This window comes from Mirounga leonina, unplaced genomic scaffold (assembly GCF_011800145.1).
Source record: "Mirounga leonina isolate KUSES-001 unplaced genomic scaffold, KU_Mleo_1.0 Mir_171, whole genome shotgun sequence".
Taxonomy (NCBI): domain Eukaryota; kingdom Metazoa; phylum Chordata; class Mammalia; order Carnivora; family Phocidae; genus Mirounga; species Mirounga leonina.
The window spans coordinates 8082914-8102685 of NW_023270436.1; the positions used below are offsets into that span (position 1 = coordinate 8082914).

The following is a 19772-nucleotide window of genomic DNA, read 5'->3' on the forward strand; positions in this document are numbered from 1 at the left end:
TTATACTTTTGGGGCATCTGGCTGGCTCAGTTGGTAGAGTGTGCAAGCCTTGATCTTGGGGTTGTAGGTTCAAGCCCCACGTTTATTACTTAAAATAATTGAAAAATCTTAATATATATATGTATAATTATACTTTGTTTAAAAACACAATACAATGGGGAGGGGGGTGGGAGGATGGGTTAGCCTAGTGGTGGGTATTGAGGAGGGCACATTTTGCATGGAGCGCTGGGTGTTATGCACAAACAATGAATCATGGAACACTACATCTAAAACTAATGATGTAATGTATGGGGATTAACATAAGAATAAAAAAAAAAGACTGTAAAAAAAAACACAATAGAATGTTATTTGTATTATTTTTACTTGAAAATTACAGGTTTTTTTAGTTTACAAAGGAAATGTTTATAAAAACAATAGTAACCATTGTGAAGTATAATAACCAAAAACTGAATGTTGCCCACATTGCCATGCCTCAGAAATGCCTATTGTTAATATTTTGGTGTAGGGGCACCTGGGTGGCTCAGTCGGTTGAGCGTCCGACTCTTGATTTTGGCTCAGGTCATGATCTCAGGGTTGTGAGATTGAGCCCCACGTCAGGCTCCAGGCTCAGCACAGAGTCTGCTTGTCCCTCTCCCTCTGCTCCTACCCCTGCTTGCACTCTCTCTCTCTCTCTCTCTCAAATAAATAAATAAATAAAATATTTTTAAAAAATAAAAATATTTTGGTGTATAATTACTCCATATTCTTTTCCCATGCATTTGCTAGTGTGTGTGTGCAAATGCATGGGAAGATTTTATGTGTGTATGTATAAAAAAATCAGGTTTAACTACATATAAAGTTTTTCTCTTAATTATACATATCTAAAATTCTATTTCAGTATTTATAGATTCACCCCCTCTTTTTTACAACTCTATATTATTCCTTTGAATATATGTACCATAATTTATTTAAATATTTCCCCATCTATTGACATCTAGTTTGTTTGCAGATTTTCACTGTTATAAGCAAGGGTGAAGTAAATAGTCTTTACATTTATCTTAAGTTATGAGTGTTTTTCTGCAGGACAACTTTCTAGAAGTAAAATTGCAGGGTTAGATGTTACTTAATGTTTATTTAAAATGTGTGTGCTTCCTTCTTTCTACAAAACTCTTCAAAAATGAAGTGTGACTAGGGTGCCTGGCTGGCTTACTCGGAAAAGCATGATACTCTTGATCTCTGGGTTGTGGTTTGAGCCCCACATTGGGTGTAGAGATTAATTAAATAAATTAAAACTTAAAAAAAAACAAAATAATAAAGTGTAGCTTAAGCAAAAATGTGTTACCATTGTTTTAAGTGTAAATTAACCAGAAATACTATTTAACATTTTAATTCTCTTAATTTCTTACGCAGTATTTACTAGAAGAACTGCCTAATGATGGGGAAAGAGAGTGTAATGGTTTTCATTCTGATTCCAATACTCTATCTATATTGCCTAATATATTTAGATTGACAAGTTAATTTATAATTTAGTTGTATGATGAAATCAATTGAAGTAAATTGAAACTAAATCGTTATGTTGATCCCCTAGGGAGCAGTATACAAAAAACATTGCTGAACAGGAAAACCTTGGAAAGGTAAGAATGTATTATTTATTTTCTTAAGTGTATCTAATTCAGGCTTTCAGTACATGGTTTTGACATTGTCATTCTTTTTAAAGGTTATAGTACAGTTTTCAAAGGGAATTTGGATCTTTCTTAAACTCTTGCAACGATGAAGACTCTTTAGGAATTTATGTGTGTGTGTATACAAAAGTGAAGGCATGTGGATTTTTAGAGAAAAATCTAGTTTTATTTAACAAAGAGTTTATGAGAAGGTTCTGGATAAGAAACAGAACTGCCACATGTAATGAATCAAGTTTCAGATAATTCTCAGGTATCTCTTTATGAGATAAGTATAAATTTATTTATTTAATAAACACAAAGCTCATTACTGTGATCCAGACACTGTTCCATGCCGTTTACAAACACTGATTCATTTAACACAAATAATCCAAAAACCTTCCTTGTCATATTCAGCTCCTTCCCTGCCAGTCGTATGAAAGCCGGAATATGTGATTAAGTCTTATTTTCTCAGTTCTCTGAGCCACTCCTAGTAGAAGAGGTGGTAGGTAGTAAAGACCTTGACCATCGGGGCTTAAGTTACCCAATTCATTGATTATTTTAATTGGCTTCATAAAGCAACACTTTTTGACAGTCATTTTAAAGACACCAGCTCTATCTTTATCTTTTTTTTTATAATTTTTTTTTAAGATTTTATTTATTCATTTATTTGAGAGAGAGAGCGAGAAACAGCATGAGAGAGGATAGGGTCAGAGGGAGAAGCAGGCTCCCCGCTGAGCCGGGAGCCCGATGTGGGACTCGATCCCAGGACTCCGGGATCATGACCTGAGCCGAAGGCAGTCGCTTAACCAACTGAGCCACCCAGGCGCCCTATCTTTTTTTTTTTAATCTGTATTTATCAACAACTCAGGACCAGTGTCCTTATTTCCATTTTCTTTTAATTTTTTTTTTAAAGATTTTATTTATTTATTTGAAGAGAGAGACACAGCGAGAGAGGGAACACAAGCAGGGGGAGTGGCAGAGGGAGAAGCAGGCTTCCCGCGGAGCAGGGAGCCCGATGCGGGGCTCGATCCCAGGACCCTGGGATCATGACCTGAGCCGAAGGCAGACGCTTAACGACTGAGCCACCCAGGTGCCCCTTAATTTTTTTTTCGAGAGAGAAAGAGTGCAAGTGGGGAAGGAGGGGCAGAGGGAGAGAGAGAATCTTAAGCAGGCTCCACATTCAGCACGGAGCCCAATGTGGGGCTTAATCTCATGACCCTGAGATCATGACCTGAGCCGAAATCAAGAGTTGGACACCCAACCAACTAAGCCACTCAGGCACTCCTCCTTTTTTTTTTTAAAGATTTATTTATTTATTTTTGTGGGGGAGGGGCAGAGGGAGAGGGAGAAAGAGTCTTAAAACAGACTCCACACTGAATACAGAGCCCGATGTGGGGCTCAGTCTCACGACCCTGAGATCACAGCCTGAGCCAAGACCAAGAGTCAGTTGCTCAACCAAATGTGCCATCCAGGCGCCCCTTTATTTACATTTTCTAGTTTGAATTATTATTAAAAACATACATGTATCTATACTTTTACATAAGTGCTGGATTAGCTCCCATAAACCTGTAAGTAATATTCTAAAGTTAAACTTCAGGGAAAAAATGGTGTGGAAAACAGTGGCATGATTTTTTTTTTTTCAAAGATTTTATTTATTTATTTGAGAGAGCGAGCGAGAGAGCATGAGCAGGGGGGGAGAGTCAGAAGGAGAGGGAGAAGCAGACTCCCTGCTGAGGGACTCGATCCCAGGACCCTGGGATCATGACCTGAGCCAAAGGCAGACGCTTAACCGACTGGGCCACCCAGGTGCCCAACAATGGCATAATTATTAAATAGACTTTTGTAAAGTCTTTTGAAAAAGACTTAAAAACTAAAAAACATATAAAGACATTTATTATGGAAAATTTCAAGCCTATATAAAAAGTAGAGGAAATAATGTAATGAATTCATGTGTAACCATCACCCTACCTCAATAATTAAACTCATGACCAGTCAGTTAAGCGTCTGCCTTCAGCTCAGGTCATGCCCCAGGGTCCTGGGATCGAGTCCCTCATCAGGCTCCCTGCTCAGCAGGGAGTCTGCTTCTCCCCCTCCCTCCGCCTCTCCCCTGGCTTGTGCTCTCTCTCCCTCACTCTCTCTCAAATAAATAAATAAATAAATGAAAGAAATCTTAAAAAAAAAAAATGAAAGGAAACCTTAAAGCTGATTCCTCCATTCTATCAGAGAAATTGTGAGTTCTGTGCATCTTCTTCCATTTATGGAATGACATGCCATACTCAAAAGGAAAAAAAAATAATTTCGTGTTTGAAAGCATATATTTGAATCAAGTTGTAAACATTCACTAGAGATTTTGAGGTTTTAGGATTTAGTATGATTGTCAATAACTAGCTTTCATCCAAACATTTCATATGTTAGGTAAAAATTTTTTCATATGAAAAACATTCCTCTATTTTGTTTTGAAAAGTATGTGGATGGATGCTTTGTATAGAGAAATATTTATCAAACCTGAATCCTTTCAAAGACCCAAATGTAATTGCTAAATGTGAATAAAGATTATTCTTTCCCCTTCCAGTGTGGTGTTTTATTGCAGGATCTTTGCAAAAAGTGGTAGCAGCAGTCTGACAAGTATATTTCAGCAAGAGGAGCCGTTGATGAGCTCATCCCCCAATTGTCAGTCTCTATCATTTAAGAAACAAAGTTCCTCAATCCTCTCATTGCTAGAGTAGATCTAAATTTTTTTTTCTTTCCAGATGCTCTTTTTTTTTCATTTTTTTAAATTATTGGTTTCAGAGTGGACGTCAGTGATTCATTCATCAGTCTTATATAACACCCAGTGCTCATTACATCACGTACCCTCCTTAATGTCTATCACCCAGTTACCCCATCCCCCTACCCCCCTCCCCTCCAGCAACCCTCAGTTTGTTTCCTATGATTAAGAGTCTCTCATGCTTTGTCTCCATCTCTGGTTTCCTCCTATTTTTTCCTCTCTTCCCCTGTGATCCTCTGTTTTGTTTCTTAAATTCCACATATCCGTGAGATAGAGTAGATCTAAATTTTTAAGGAAAACACCAAACCTTTAAAAGTGATGATAGCCTAAGCCTTCCAAACAGGCATAGACTGGACATCCACAGCCCTCCTCAGGCCAAGCGGACTTCTGGAATTAAACCAACCTGTAGTGCTACAACTCATACTACCATATACTAGAATTGGCCTTACCAAGTGCTGTGGAGTACTGTACTGGGAGTTCTAACTCCCCTCACCCCCACTATATCACCTCCCATTTAAAGAACAATGAAATCTGTGGCAAGTATTCCTGTACAACTATCAACAAGATAAATCTATATCAAGTGACAGTAACATTAAAAATAAATTATATACTAAGGCAGTTGTATTCATAAAGTTAAAGGCTTCAAACACACATGGTTATGAAGCACATTAAATTTAATATTTCTGACACAGTGCCCATATATTGTCTTCGGTTTCTTTTTTTTTTTTTTTTTTAAAGATTTTATTTTTTTTTTATTTGAGACAGAGAGAATGAGAGACAGAGAGCACGAGAGGGAGGAGGGTCAGAGGGAGAAGCAGACTCCCCGCCGAGCAGGGAGCCCGATACGGGACTCGATCCCGGGACTCCAGGATCATGACCTGAGCCGAAGGCAGTCGCTCAACCAACTGAGCCACCCAGGCGCCCGTCTTCGGTTTCTTTAAATAACTTAAAGGTTGTTAGGATTTTTGACAAGGAAATTATTCCAGTAATATAAGAAAATGTATAGTTAAGTAATACCTTAATCTTAAAATCAGTCTAAGAACTCTTAAAATTCTTGATCTGACTTACTACTTTTGTTTTAATTCATGAGGATAAAAATATTTGTTGTGAGATAATTTAGTTGTTTTAAGTTTTCACTTAAATTCCAGTTAGTTAACATACAGTGTAATATTAGTTTCAGATGGACAATATAGTGATTCAACACTGCCATACAACACCCGGTGCTCATCACAAGTGCCCTCCTTCATCCCCATCACGTCGACTATTCAGCCCATCCTCCCACCCACCTCCCTTCTGGTAACCATCAGTTTGTTCTCTACAGTTCAGAGTCTGTTTCTTGGTTTGCCTCTCTCTCTGTCTCTGTCTCTCTTTTTTTTTTTGTAACATAGACTTAAATAGATGTATTTGCTTTCCAGGTATTGTATCAAAAATTTGCTAGTTATATTTAAATTCTATTTTCTTTTTGTTTAAGATTTTATTTTTTTGAGAGAGAGCGCAAGCACAAGCAGGGTGGAGGGACAGAAGCAGACTCCTCACTGAGCAGGGAACCCTACACAGGGGCTCGATCCTAGGACCCCAGGATCACTAGGACCCTGGGATCATGACCTGGGCTGAAGGCAAACACTTAACTGACTGAGCCACCCAGGCACCCCTAAATTCTATTTTCTTTTTTAAAGATTTTATTTATTTATTTGAGAGAGAGAGTCTGAGAGAGAGAGAGAGCATGAAAGGGGGGAGGGGCAGAGGGAGAAGCAGACTCCCCGCCGAGCAGGGAGCCCGATGCGGGACTCGATCCAGGGACTCCAGGATCATGACCTGAGCCGAAGGCAGTCGCTTAACCAACTGAGCCACCCAGGCGCCCCCCTAAATTCTATTTTCTTAATTCTGCTTTGTTTCCTGTTGCTATTTGCTGTTAATTTTGCTTTCATTAGCCATAGCTGGGGAGGGCCGTCTTCAGTAAAGTGTTTTGAATCCAGTCCTCAGCTTAGTTTAGCCTCTTATTTGGGCAAGTACCGGTGACGAGCCTTCTCATTTGTGTCCTTAGATCAACTATTAGATCAGCTGTATACAATAGAGGAAAGGATGGGGACGTTTCTGTGTTACCTGTTTCCATGTCTTTGCTTATTTTTCTGTCCTTGGTGATTTCTCACACTCACAGTGTCACTGGGTACATTTCTGTCACACTGTGTTTCCTGATGTGTGCACTGTCATCATCTCTGTTTTCCTCTGCCTACCTGCCTTCCTTCCTTTCCCTCTTCCTTCCTTCCTTCCTCTCATTATCTCTGACTTTCTGCTATGCCTCCTTTCAGTCACCCTTTCTGAATGTGCCCTAAACAGAACCAAAGTATACTTTTACAATTTATTGAGACACTTTCTTATTCCTGTTTATAATTTTAGAGTCTATGAGTAGAACAGTTTTGACAGATGGAATCATATAGGCTATTAGTAACAAAAACAATTCTGGGGGCACCTGACTGACTTAGTTGGTAGAGCATGAGACTCTGAATCTCAGGGTTGTGAGTTCAAGCCCCACACTGGGTATGGAGCCTACTTAAAAATAAATAAAAATAAACAAAAATAAAAACAATTCTGATAAGGATATGGCTTATTTAATAGTGTACTTTTAAAAATATCACAAAACCTTCTTCCTGAGGAATATATGCATACAGTTTGATTTATTTGGGCACACATCGAGCACACACAGATTCAGGAAAGAATATAATATTTAATAATAATAATATATAACATATCATAGTTTATCAAGTATTTCCAGACCTATTATGTCATGTGAAAAAATAATCTTATGGGATGCCTGGGTAGGTTAGTCGATTAAGCAACTGCCGTCAGCTCAGGTCATGATCCCAGGGTACTGGGATCAAGCCCTGAGTCGGGCTCCTTGCTCAGCAGTGAATCTGCTTCTCTCTCTGCCCTACACCCCTGCTCATGCTCTCACTCTCTCATTCACGTTCTCTCTCTTAAATAAATAAATAAAATCTTTAAAAATAATCATCATCATCTTTTTTTTTTTTTAATATTTTATTTATTTTTCAACAGAGAGAGAGAGACAGTGAGAGAGGGAACACAAGCAGGGGGAGGGGGAGAGGGAGAAGCAGGCTTCCCGCGGAGCAGGCAGCCCGATGTGGGGCTCGATCCCAGGACCCTGGGATCATGACCTGAGCCTAAGGCAGACGCTTAACGACTGAGCCACCCAGGCGCCCATCATCATCATCTTATAAGGCAGATAATTTTATAATTATCCCCTTTTATTAGCCTTAATTGACAATTGAGAGAAGTGAGGTCCAGAGAAATTGTCTTACTTACAGCTAGTGACAAAGCCAAGTTTGAAACCAAAGTCTTCTGACTTCCAAAATCCACATTCTTTTTTCCACACCATGATACTGTTCCATTTTCCTGATTCCCTTTATTTTTCCCCTCCCTTTCTTTTATGTTTTTCTGTTCTTTTTAACTTCAAGCTTCCTACATCTATCATCAATTTAATTAACTTTTATCATCTTAGTTTTCATATATCTCAGAAGAACCTGGTTTAGTTAACTGTTACTCATCAGATGTACAAAAAGCAGACCATGTTCCTCTGATGATAGCAATAGAAGTAAATCCCTGCAACTGAGATTTAATCATTCTTGATTTTTTTTTTTTTATGGTAGAAACTCCGAGAAAAACAAAAAGCTGTACGAGAAAGTCATGGTCCAAATATGAAACAAGCGAAAATGTGGCGTGATTTCGAACAGTTGATGGAATGTAAGAAACAGTGCTTTCTGAAACAACAAAGCCAAACTCCCATGGGTCAGGTAATTCAGGAGGGCGGGGAGGACAGGCTGGTACTTTGAATCCATGTGCCATCGTTTGGGGTTTTAGTTGATACTACTAGATGTAAGCATAATCCCATAACGTATTTTTTCTGGAAAGTGATTTGTACAACATTTTGCTTTCAGGCTAACCATTCCTATTAAGTTTCCTTGGAAGATAATGTTAAGGTAGATTTAGGTTTTAAAGTTTTTTCATATGAAAAACGGCTTTTATTGTTTTGCTTAGTTTAGAGATCAGTGGTGTCTTAGGAGTTTTAGGAGACAGGCGGCTAAGTTTACTCTCTGTAAATGTAAACATGTCCATTAAGAAGCATGTAGTTTTTTAAAAATGTAATAACCCAATGGCTTAATGTTCTTCTTAATCTTTTTTTAACTTTTGAGGAATCTTTTAGGAACTAATATCTCTTGTTTTGAAGAAACATTTATCTGAAGTTCAGCAATTCCTACAGTTTCACTTCAGTTTCTCTTTCTTATGTAAAATTCAAGAAAATTTCCTATTTTGAATAACATATTTGTTCTGTCTGTATTATTTAAAGGCAAATAAAACTTGGTGCACATATGATGACTATTTTTTAATTATGTAGCTGTGTCAAATTTTATTTTTTAACTATTCATTGTATGGTATTGTATTAAATTTAAGGATTATTACTTATTTTCACCCAAAATCTATTATAGTATTTAGGTCTTGGGGACTTTTATTTTAAATATAAAAAAGTAGTCCTAGAATATAGAAATTATCATATGCTAAAAAGCTACAGTAGGATTCCACGTGAAATTCAAGGGTCCGAAGTGCTTCTAATTTCTGCTTCATTTGGGCAGGGTACTTGAAGATTTCTTTGATTTTTCCTTAAAGAAAGATACTAAATTCATATGCTACCCTTTACTTCATTTCAGTTTCATTATACTTTTTTAAATGTCTTCCTTTAGACGTGCCTAGGTGGCGCAGTCGGTTAAGTGTCTGACTCTTGGTTTGGGCTCAGGTCATGATCTCAGGGTCCTGAGATCGAGCCCCGCATCACGCTCCATGCTCAGCGCAGAGTCTTCTTGAGACTTCCTCTCCCTCTCCCTCTGCCCCTCTGCTGTGCTCTTGCTTTCTCTCTCTCTCTCTCTAAAATAAATAAATAAATCTTAAAAAAAAAAAATGTCTTCCCTTTAGATTTGAAAACTCAGATTTCAAATTATTAGCATGTCCATCTTGGGTTAGTTCTCTGTAGCTATCCTGGGGATGGCAGTGAGAGGCAAAGAACATTTCAGTGAAGAAAGTTATTTCTGCCCTGTGCAAAACATGCAAACTTGATTATGGCTTTGGATCTCTTTGTTTCCAAGTGTGTTCTACTCTTACTTTTTGTTTGAAAGCTTTTTCCTTGGTAATCAGATAAACTTACCAACCTTGGTAACTCTAGGAGCTATTGCAAGAAAAGATGGGATCCATCAGAGCAAGGAAGAACTTACCAAGAAAGTATGGAAAGAAACTTCTTTTAATAAATTTCAAGGAAAAAAAGAAGCATTTTAATATTATTATGTGGTTTCAATCTGGTCCTTAGCTTACTTTAGCCTCTTATTTGGGAAAGTATCAGCTACCAGAATTCTCATTTGTGCCTTTAGATCAACAGCTAGATCCACCAGATACCAAACGAGTAAAGGCTGTGTTTCAGTGTGGAAACAAACCTTTCTTAATTCAATAAATCAGTTTTTGAACATTGAGGTAGATGTATTTGTTCAGTGTTGGCCACTGGCTTGTTATTTTTAAGCCAGTGGCAAATGATGTCCCTTTAGCCAGAGTATGAATTTCTTTGCAAATATTTGAGAAAGACTAGATGTCCATCACAGAAACAAACAGCATTTTATTCCCCTAAGGAAAGTCAGTTTGTAAGATTATTAAGCTTGGTGATTAATTTTTTTAGCCTTCACTAACTATCCTTGGTGCTCTTCTCTTAATTTTAAAAATTGTTAATGACAGATACTCCAAGGAATGCTTATAATTCTGATTTGATTATTGCTTGCCATCTTTATTCCACACAGAAGGAATATGTGGATTAAACACTAGGCAGCTCCAGAATTACTTTATTAACTGAAGCAGAACATCATTATTACTTCAGGAAAAGCAAATTGAAAAAAAAACCCTAAAAGTACAAAGTTATTTATAGTTTTTATGTAACATTGGACATTTAGTAATGCATCTTAATGGGTTTTATGCAGTGACTTTCCACTCATTTTGTGATTTGATTGGAACATTAAAAAGCTTTGACTAACTCTGACAGTTTTGACAGCTGACACTTACAGGAGAGCTTATTACATTTTTCCTTCAGGATTGATACTCTAGCTGGCTAATTGATGAGAGTACTTAATAATTTTGGAAAATAATCTGTCTTCCACATGATGGCCCAAATAAAGAAGAAAAATGTAGCCTGTGAAATCTGCTTTTGCATTCATGGATTTGCTCCTCCTAGGACTCAGTGTTGCCAACTGTTGCATGGGACTGACTGTATAAACTGTAAATTTCAAAAGGCTACTGCTTATCTTGCTTTCTATATTAGTTCAGGAAATAATCCAACTCTAAAGGTTGTCCTTTAAGAACAATCTTATAATAGGATAATGTCCTTTCTGTTATAAGTCTATTAACATCTAAATCCAAGATCATGTATTTTTCTGGTCCAGAGAGTGTACCAGAAGGGTCTTAGAACATTGTTCAAAGGCTTGTGGAAATCAAACTAGATTTCAGGAAATTACAGAACACTTAACTTTCTTCTTTAGATTAATACTTTCTATCATTTTGCTTTAGTTCAATAGGCAGCAATAGTAAAAGAAACCATTTCATTAAACTATCAAATCCAAATGTATCTTTCTGCCTTATTAGTTTATATAACATATATAAATTTTCTGGAAAATGTTAAGCTCTGTGCATTTTCCAAGTATGATTATTTCTTAACTTTTTAGGCTAACATGATACAGAGCACTTTTTGGTAATTGGAGTAAAAAGAAGAGACTGAATATGTTGCTCAACTAAAAATGTATAAATTTGCTGAGATCTTCTGAATTGAATTTGAAAATATGCACAAATGGATAACTTGCCAAAGCTGCCTTTACAACGGCAAAATCCAGTTTGTATTGAAAAATGACTTCCTATGGAGATGAGTGTCTTATAGAAACCTCCTTGTCATACACAGGCATTTACCCTACATTAGTGACTAATGAGCATGAATCAAAGGCTTGTTTCTCCAAATGGTTCTAGGCGCTTACATCATTCTTCTTGTTTGGCATGAAGGAGTGCTTAGCCCTAGGGAGTGGGTAAGTAAGCAGCCTGATGATTAACTTCCATTAAACCTGGTTATTTCAATATATTCAACCATTGTTGTAGTGAAAGTAAGATCTAGATTGTGTATGCAACGAATCCTTTTTTAAACAATCTGTGGCAGCCAGAAGATTCTTTTTTTAAAGTTGCACTTTTATTAAATATGTAATTGTTTCTCTACCCAGAAGGAGCTACTGGCTTAGCTCCTCCTCCCTTTCCTTTTAATGAAAACAGTTTAATTAGAGCCGTTTAGCGTATGGCAGCCAGGCATGAGGTGAGCATTTTGTCCAGGAAAGATAGAGATCATTCAGTTATCTGTATATTTTCAATCTTTGACTCTCCCGTCTTAAGACAACATAAAAAAGAAAAAATTGGCATAACTGTCATTCAGTCCCATCCCATCCTTGCAAAAGAAATCAAAAACTAAAACACAGAATCCAAACAAGTATTTTTTAAGACTTGGACGAACATATGCTTTCTGCTCCCAGGCTCCCTCTTTTGGCAAACTGGAAGTACTTTCTCGGCAGATAGTTGACAATTTCCTCCCGAATTGCCGAGAGCCTTGAGTCACCAAACTCGGTTTACTGCTATGGAAATTCACTATTCAGAGAGAACACAGGAGGAAATTAAAGATTTCTGTTTCTCAGTGGAAGTATTCATTTCCACCTCCGTCGAGAGTGTCCCAGCAGGGTCCTGGCAGGACTGCTGCTTTGCCCTGCACGCGGTAACCGGGTAAATAGCCATCGCATTTTGGAGCTGGAAAGGAACCTCAGGATGATTCGGGTGATCAGTTATTAAATTGGACCTTTGAGAGCTCTCTTTCAGCCTCTCAACAGTGCAGAAATCAGCGCTTGGAGCAAATCACTTCCCAGCCTCCGTGGAGTAACCGCAATGCGGCTCACTCCTCACGAGGGAGCTTGTTTCATTGTTAAAGAGCACTGCTGATTAGTTTCTGGGTTCTAGAAATGAAGCAAACTTACAGAGGGAGGGCATTTTTTTAGAAACAGCAGTTAGGCAAAGCAAGACTGAACCAGTTTTACTCCCTGAAGCTTTGTAATCATAATCATTATTGAGCACTTAGTATGAACCAGATACTGTCCTAAGTACTTCATGTGTCTGAACTAATGTACCTCTCACAATAACCCCAGGAGGTAAATACTATTATCCCCACTTAATAGATGAGGAAAGAGGCACAGATAGGCTTCCACGGTATTACACAGCGTGCAGAGCCAGTGCCCAAAGCCAGGGCTCTTCACTCCTGTGCTGTATAAACTACAGTGTGACCCATGTATATACTGGTTGTATATATGCAGACAGGCTGATATCCATTTAATGAACTATAATATGTGTGAAATCATAGTTCTTTTTTTTTAAATGTGTTCACTTACTATACCTAAGGGGGAAAGAGACTTTAGTAAATGAGTAAAAACGAACTCTACCATCTAGACATGGGAATTATGCTAAAAATGAATGTCAAGTAAATACATAAAAGAAAGAAGTAATAGTTTTAGACACAGAACAGATGCAAGCTTTATAGGTTATAATTTAAATCTTTCTCTGTAAAAGTGTTAAAATCATATATGTCTTTTGTTGCTGGACATATAGATAGATTCCAGTTTTTTATTTTACATGCTGCAATGGAACTTAAAAATTGAAATACCATACAATACTTAAAATTTGAAATACAGTACAATATTAAGCAAAACCACTAAGTTTATTTAATTTGGTCAAATCCAGAATCCATTGAATTGTTTTATAGACATTTCTTGCCTTCCTCTATAAAAATGCCAAGGCCAAACCAAAGAAGTTAGCAAGATATTCCTTGATTAATTGGAGAATGAAATGGTAAATTCATCATCTATTTATTTGCAAATATTTATTGAATATCTTCTGTGTGCCTGACATTGTGCTAACTGCTAAAATATAAAGTGAGTGTGACCTGGGTTTTGTTTTCAAAGAGCTCACAGACTAGAAGACTCTAATATTATGTAGCAAAAAATAAAGTCCTTTTATGTATAAAAAGAACTAGGAGCTCAGAGGAAGAAGCAATTAATTCTGACGTGGCGGACTGAAAAGACTAATGGAAGAGGTAGGACTTGAGCTGGGTTTGTAAGAAGGAATTAAGATTTTGATAGCCATGGGAAAGGAGGAAGACATAAAGGCGTTTAAGAACACGACATGCTCAGGAAATGACAAGAAGTCTAGAATGGCTCAGAAAGTTACCCAGATACATGAGGGAGAGGAAGGAGCTCTATCATGTGCCAAGTCCTTTGTGCTCTGTAATTTGATGTGCTAGGCACTCAGCTAAACTCTGTGAAAAGGTACAGTTAGTGTATAAGACATGGCCCCATCATTAACAGGACTAACAATAAATTGAACAGTAGCAAACCTATCAAAACCTAATAATCAAGTGCTAAATTTTGTGGTGCTATCAAAATTCAATCACAGCAGAGATCTAGAGAAGACTAAAGGGTCAAAGTGGAGTCCAGGAAGTCTTGTCCAAGAGGGAGGAATGATTGGGGGCCTGGAAAGATGAAGATTTGGACAGGTAAATGGGAGAGTGTGAGAGGGCCTCAGGGATGAAACCAGCAGGTGCTCATTGGCCCTTTCCTACATCTAGCTCTGTATCAAACGCATCAAGCAGGAAAAGGCATGGCCTCCCCTTTCAGGGAATTGAAGTCTGAGTTACCAAGATGAGAAATGTAACCAATAATTGAAGCAGTTTTCAGCACTGGATTATCCAGCAGGCAAATGGATACAGTCGGAATTTTCTGAAAGTGTTTGATATTTCAGAGATCAAAGAAGTTTTCATTAGAAAAATTAGAATTAGGGCGCCTGGGTGGCTCAGTCATTAAGCGTCTGCCTTCGGCTCAGGTCATGATCCCAGGGTCCTGGGATCGAGCCCCACATCGGGCTCCCTGCTCCGCGGGAAGCCTGCTTCTCCCTCTCCCACTCCCCCTGCTTGTGTTCCCTCTCTCGCTCTGTCTCTCTCTGTCAAATAAAAAAATTTTTAAAAAATTAGAATTAGGGGTGCCTGGGTGGCTCAGTCGGTTAAGCATCTACCTTCGGCTCAGGGATTGAGCTCTACATCAGGCTCCCTGCTCAGTGGGGAGCCTACTTCTTCCTCGCCATCTGCCACTCCCCCGCTTGTGCTCTCTTGCTCTTTCAAATAAATAAATAAAACCTTTAAAAAATAAAAAGGAAAGAAAAGAAAAATCAGAACTATTAGATTTCCTTGCACTCTTCTCAGGGTTTAGGGTCTCTAAAAGTTTCAATGCAGCTTTTTGGAATGGGATCAAGAGTTAACAGATCTAGGGGCCCCTGGGTGGCTCAGTTGTTAAGCGTCTGCCTTCGGCTCAGGTCATGATCCCGGGGTCCTGGGATCAAGCCCCGCATCGGGCTCCCTGCTCGGCGGGGGGCCTGCTTCTCCCTCTCCCACTCCCCCTGCTTGTGTTCCTGCTCTTGCTATCTCTGTCTGTGTCAAATAAATAAATAAAATATTTTAAAAGAAAGTTAACATCTAAGGGCAAAATAAAAAACACTTTGGGCTGGAACAATTTGGGCAGGCTGGAGATGCAGGTACAAGTTAAAACCCTTCTGCACACAAGGGCCAGAATGTGGCTTAGGGAGGAAGCAAGAACTCCGTGGGGAAGAGGGAGCCCTGAGAAAGGAATGCCCTCAAGTACTAGCCAGGCAAGACTGGAGGGAATCAGGAATAATTTGGAGATAGAAACCAAATTGCTGAAGGTTTTGAGGTGGTGCAATTGCAAGTCATGTCCATTTGGTGTATGATAATTGGGAGGAGTTGTTAATATCCCTGCTGCTCCTTGGACACTTGATGAAATGAGAGACTCACTACATTGTAGAGAATGAAAGACGATCACTGCCACAGGAGACTACTAACATGGACTAAGTTTGTTTTTTTCATGACAGAGGAGAGGCAATAAGCCAGTTTTTTTATTTCTTTGCATATAGGGGGAGAATTTTTTACACTAACTCAAAGATTCAGCATTTTATCCTTTGATTCAGGTTACAACTCTGTGTCATCTCTATCACCACTTTTTCGTTCCATGTAACATTTTCAGATGTGTGAAGAAGATTTGATAATTCAAAGGAATTGAGCTTAGAAACAGTATATTTAAGAGTTATACTTCTGTTGAGAGACATTTTTATAAGTTTATATTATTTTCTATATATTAAAAAATGTGAGAGAAAATTCAGAGCTGGTGTTTAACTGTGCTTGATTTCTTTTTCTTGAGAGTAGGAAAAAGAACTCCTTTTTGTTGTGGTTAATTGCCAAGTCGCCAAGGAGAGCCTCCACGCTTGAGGAGTCCCACTTGCTAGTGACTTGGCATTGTCAAACAAATGTTCAACTTTTATTCTGACACTTCTTGAAGAATTTGATTGAAACTATATATGTCCAGATAACACTCAGCAAAGTGCCCTTCTTGCATTTGTTTCAAGATATATTTGGAAACAAGAGAGATGACCTTGGATGCAGCTGCTTTTCCAATTTAGGACTTCTCTCTGGGTCTACTGAATAATATTTCCCAACATTGAAAATTCAAAGGATGGAAAAACATTTTAGTTACTATATCCCATAAGTCCTGTGATGGAGGATTTTTTCCCCGCAGCAATATGTTCTGCCTCTAAAAGAATGATATATTTAGACCACAAACTCTATGTTAGCTTTCTAACCATCTATTTCAAAATACATTTAGGAACACATTTGCTTTTCATCAGAGCGCCTTTTTGTAATCTAAATTGAGCTGTCCTTGCTTTTTAAAATATTTTAACATCTGAGAAATAAAAAATAATGAGCGGTTAACCCTTCGCCTTTGCTTTCTGGCATTCAAAATTTGTTCTGAAGCCAGGGTTCATTGTAGCTTGATGTAAGATCTAAAAGAAGACTGGGGAGGCTCTGACATCCCCGGCTAAGGTTATTGCCACCTGTCCAGATGACAATACAAGTCCTGCTAGTCTAACCTCAAGCCTGAAAGCCAAGGTTAGCTTCCAGTTGTATCTACATTTAGCCCACGGAGATGGATGGTTTTAACTGTCATTAAAGTGACGTTCTTTCAGTTACCATTATGCATATTTTGGAGGTTTAAGCAGTTCCATTTTTAATTTGTTGTCACAGTCACAGGACAAGACTTAGGTAACCTGTTTGATAAAGCAATTTTACTTTTAAGCAAATAAGTAACTAAGAATTAAGAGTCTGGTCATTGTTCTGCACGGCATATCACCAGAGACAGTAACATTTTCTATTTTCCTATGGTCTCCTAAGCTGTTGTAGTCAATCAGAGCATTTATAGAGATGATTACATTGTTAGCAACAGTCTCCAGCGTATGCAGTACATTAATTCCCAGTAAAATGTGTCAGACACGTGCACACACACACATGCACGTGCAGACACAGAAAAACACCATATTATAATACTTCAAAGGATAGCTTATTCTCAAGGATTCCTTGTTACTTGATTTGGAATCAAATCAATGACATCAACTGTTAGCTACAAGGCGAGTGATTTTGAATAGTCAACAGATTTTTAAAACTATCACCACTTAAGATACTTTTAAAGATTTTATTTATTTATTTGAGACAGAGAGAATGAGATACAGAGAGCATGAGAGGGAGGAGGGTCAGAGGGAGAAGCAGACTCCCCGCCGAGCAGGGAGCCCGATGCGGGACTCGATCCTGGAACTCCAGGATCATGACCTGAGCCGAAGGCAGTCGCTTAACCAACTGAGCCACCCAGGCGCCCACCACTTAAGATACTTTTAAAGATGATCCATCCCATCAGATAACAGTCTGATCTTAAATTTTTAATTGTTATAAATTATTGCCCCAGCCTTTCTTTGCAGTTTCCTGATTCAAAAACTGGTGACTTTTATTTTTAATCTGACATTTACTCCTTTATAAGAACAGACTTTCCATGGGTGTACCCACCTTGTGTACATTTCCATTATTTTACTGATGTTGAGCTAGAGGAATTGCTGTAGTCACTGCACAGCCCTAATTAAGTAAATAAGAGTTAACAGTACCCAAACTAATAGATTTTATAGGCCAAGTGTAAAGTTTGCTCCTACCGGTGCCGGAGACTCCTCCAACTGCACAACTTTTGAACTGTGCTTTTTAAAGATACGAAAAAGGAAAATAAGATGATACCTACAAAATGTTCCCAAGATCTGTAGTGCTCAAAGAAGATTTGAATGAGGGAGAAGTCTCAAAGAAAAGGTAGTTTTATTTTAAGTAATACAGGGATTAAATGTGAGTTTTGTGGAATGTTTTTATAAAACATTATCTTTCAAATGTATGTTTTTTCATCCTTCTTCTAAAAACATATATAAAGCTTTGAGCCAAAAAGAATATTCCTGCATGGTTTGTGCTGATTAAGTTTGTCAGGATGTTTCAGGAGCCCTTTTCTCTCTATCCAGCTCTGCTTATATTCTCAGATACTCTTAACCAAATCAGAGCATTATTGATGTTCAGTTAAGTATTTATTGCTTGGGAATTAGTATCTCGCTGTCAGCCTTCCTAACACAGGAGAGATTTCTAGCAACTACAAAGTGAATGTATTTTTCTAAACCCTTTTTATCTGTGTCTTCCATAGATGGAATTCATATCCAGCTGTCTGCAGATTTATATAGAATCTGGTTTATCCAAATATTTGCAGTACCATCAAATCAAGAGTTTCTTTATTTCCTTATCATGCCCAAATATCTTTCTTACCTTGATCTTTTTGTTACAAAATCCAGATATGTTTATTTCATGAAGGCGGATCTAATACATTCCTGGTTCAAACTCATTTTAGCATCTGTCTTTTTTTCTGTCCCTGACACTCTCCAACTTTTTTTGTTCTCATATTTTTTTTCTTCTTGTTTATGTATATCATTCCATTACTATTTAAACTTTCTCTGATTGTATCTCACATATTCTCTTGCCACTATTAAGTTCACTCTTGGAGCATCTTCCAATTTCTTTTTTTTTTGAGGCAAATTTGGTATATAACATTATATGAGTTTCAGGTGAACGACATAATTAATCATCTGTGTACACTGATGATTATACAACTCTGATGATGGCACAGCTCTGTGAATATATTAAGAAACATTGAATGTGTGAATACACTAAAAACCACTTTAAATTGGTGAATTGTGTGGTATGTGAACTATGCCCCCAATAAAACTGCTAAAAATAAAAATAAAGCTCAATGTAACAAGTCAAATAATGTCAAACAGTATTAGTTTAAAAAAATAAAAAGCCCTCAGCAACCTCAGTCTTCTCACTTCTCTGAGGCATTTCCAAAGTTAACTTTTGGAATATTCTTCCAGACATTTTCATTGCACACAAAGGGGGTTATATTCGCTGTTCTGCAACTTGCTTTTTGCACTGAATAGTCTTTGCACTCTTATGCAAGTATATCTGTCAGGAAGAGAAAAAAAAAAAAAAACCTGAGAAGTAGCATTATTGTATTCAGAGGTATGTGCATTTATTTCTTTCATAGATAGATATTGCCAAATTACTCTCCAAAAAGCTGGTGATAATTTGTAATCCCTTAGGTTGTGTATGACAGAGTGTAGTTTGCTGTTCCCTTGCCTAAGCTAGGTGACTATACTAGTCAGTATGATAGGTCTAAAGAATTATTTTAATTTGTATTTTTTAAATTGTGAGTGAAAAAATTATGAGTGGGGTTAGTTTTTTATGGCTTACTTTTAATTGATTATGTGATATTTTCTTTAACTGAGAAGTCCATAATGTTAATTGTAGAATTTTGAATAATTAAAATCATATATAATCCCACCACCCAGAGATTATCACCACTTAAAATTTTACTTCTAGTCTTCTTTCTATGAAATTTATCTTGTGGTTTTTATTTTATTTTATTTTTTTTAGCAAATAATGAGGGTTGGTAGGGGAACTTATTTTTATATTTAAAATACGCAGTTTACAAAGGAGGCTATAATTCAGCTATTTAGAATATTGCTTTGAGCTCTTTTAATCAAGGTGCTATATAAATATTCAGTAGACTGAGCTCCCCTGTGCCAAGCTTTTGGGATCAGCTAGTGGAAAAATCATTAGCATTCTTTCCTTGACACTGTACTACCACTACCAGGGCTCAAACTGGATGAGATTTCCTGGGAGCCAGCAGACCTTTTAGTAAAGGAGATGGAGCTCTACGATCCTTTAATGGCTTGGGAGATGGAGGAATCCTGTACCTTAAAAAACAAACACATTTTGTAAT

The 19772-nt window shown here is 37.6% G+C and overlaps 1 protein-coding gene across 6 annotated transcripts in view; it reads left to right on the forward strand.

Annotated features, from left to right (window-relative positions):
* The window catches only part of IFT81 (intraflagellar transport 81), a 181884-nt gene extending 173091 nt beyond the window's left edge, over positions 1–8793 (forward strand). For 4 of the 6 annotated variants that reach the window (XM_035016970.1, XM_035016969.1, XM_035016966.1 and 1 more), the window contains 2 exons: positions 1568–1613; positions 8073–8793. In XM_035016970.1, coding sequence (XP_034872861.1) covers positions 1568–1613; positions 8073–8255 — 229 coding nt within the window. In that variant the 3' untranslated portion in view covers positions 8256–8793. The remainder of the gene's footprint in view (positions 1–1567; positions 1614–8072) is intronic. The other 2 variants (XM_035016967.1, XM_035016968.1) reach the window with 1 other exon arrangement.
* The last annotated feature ends 10979 nt before the right edge of the window (positions 8794–19772 follow it).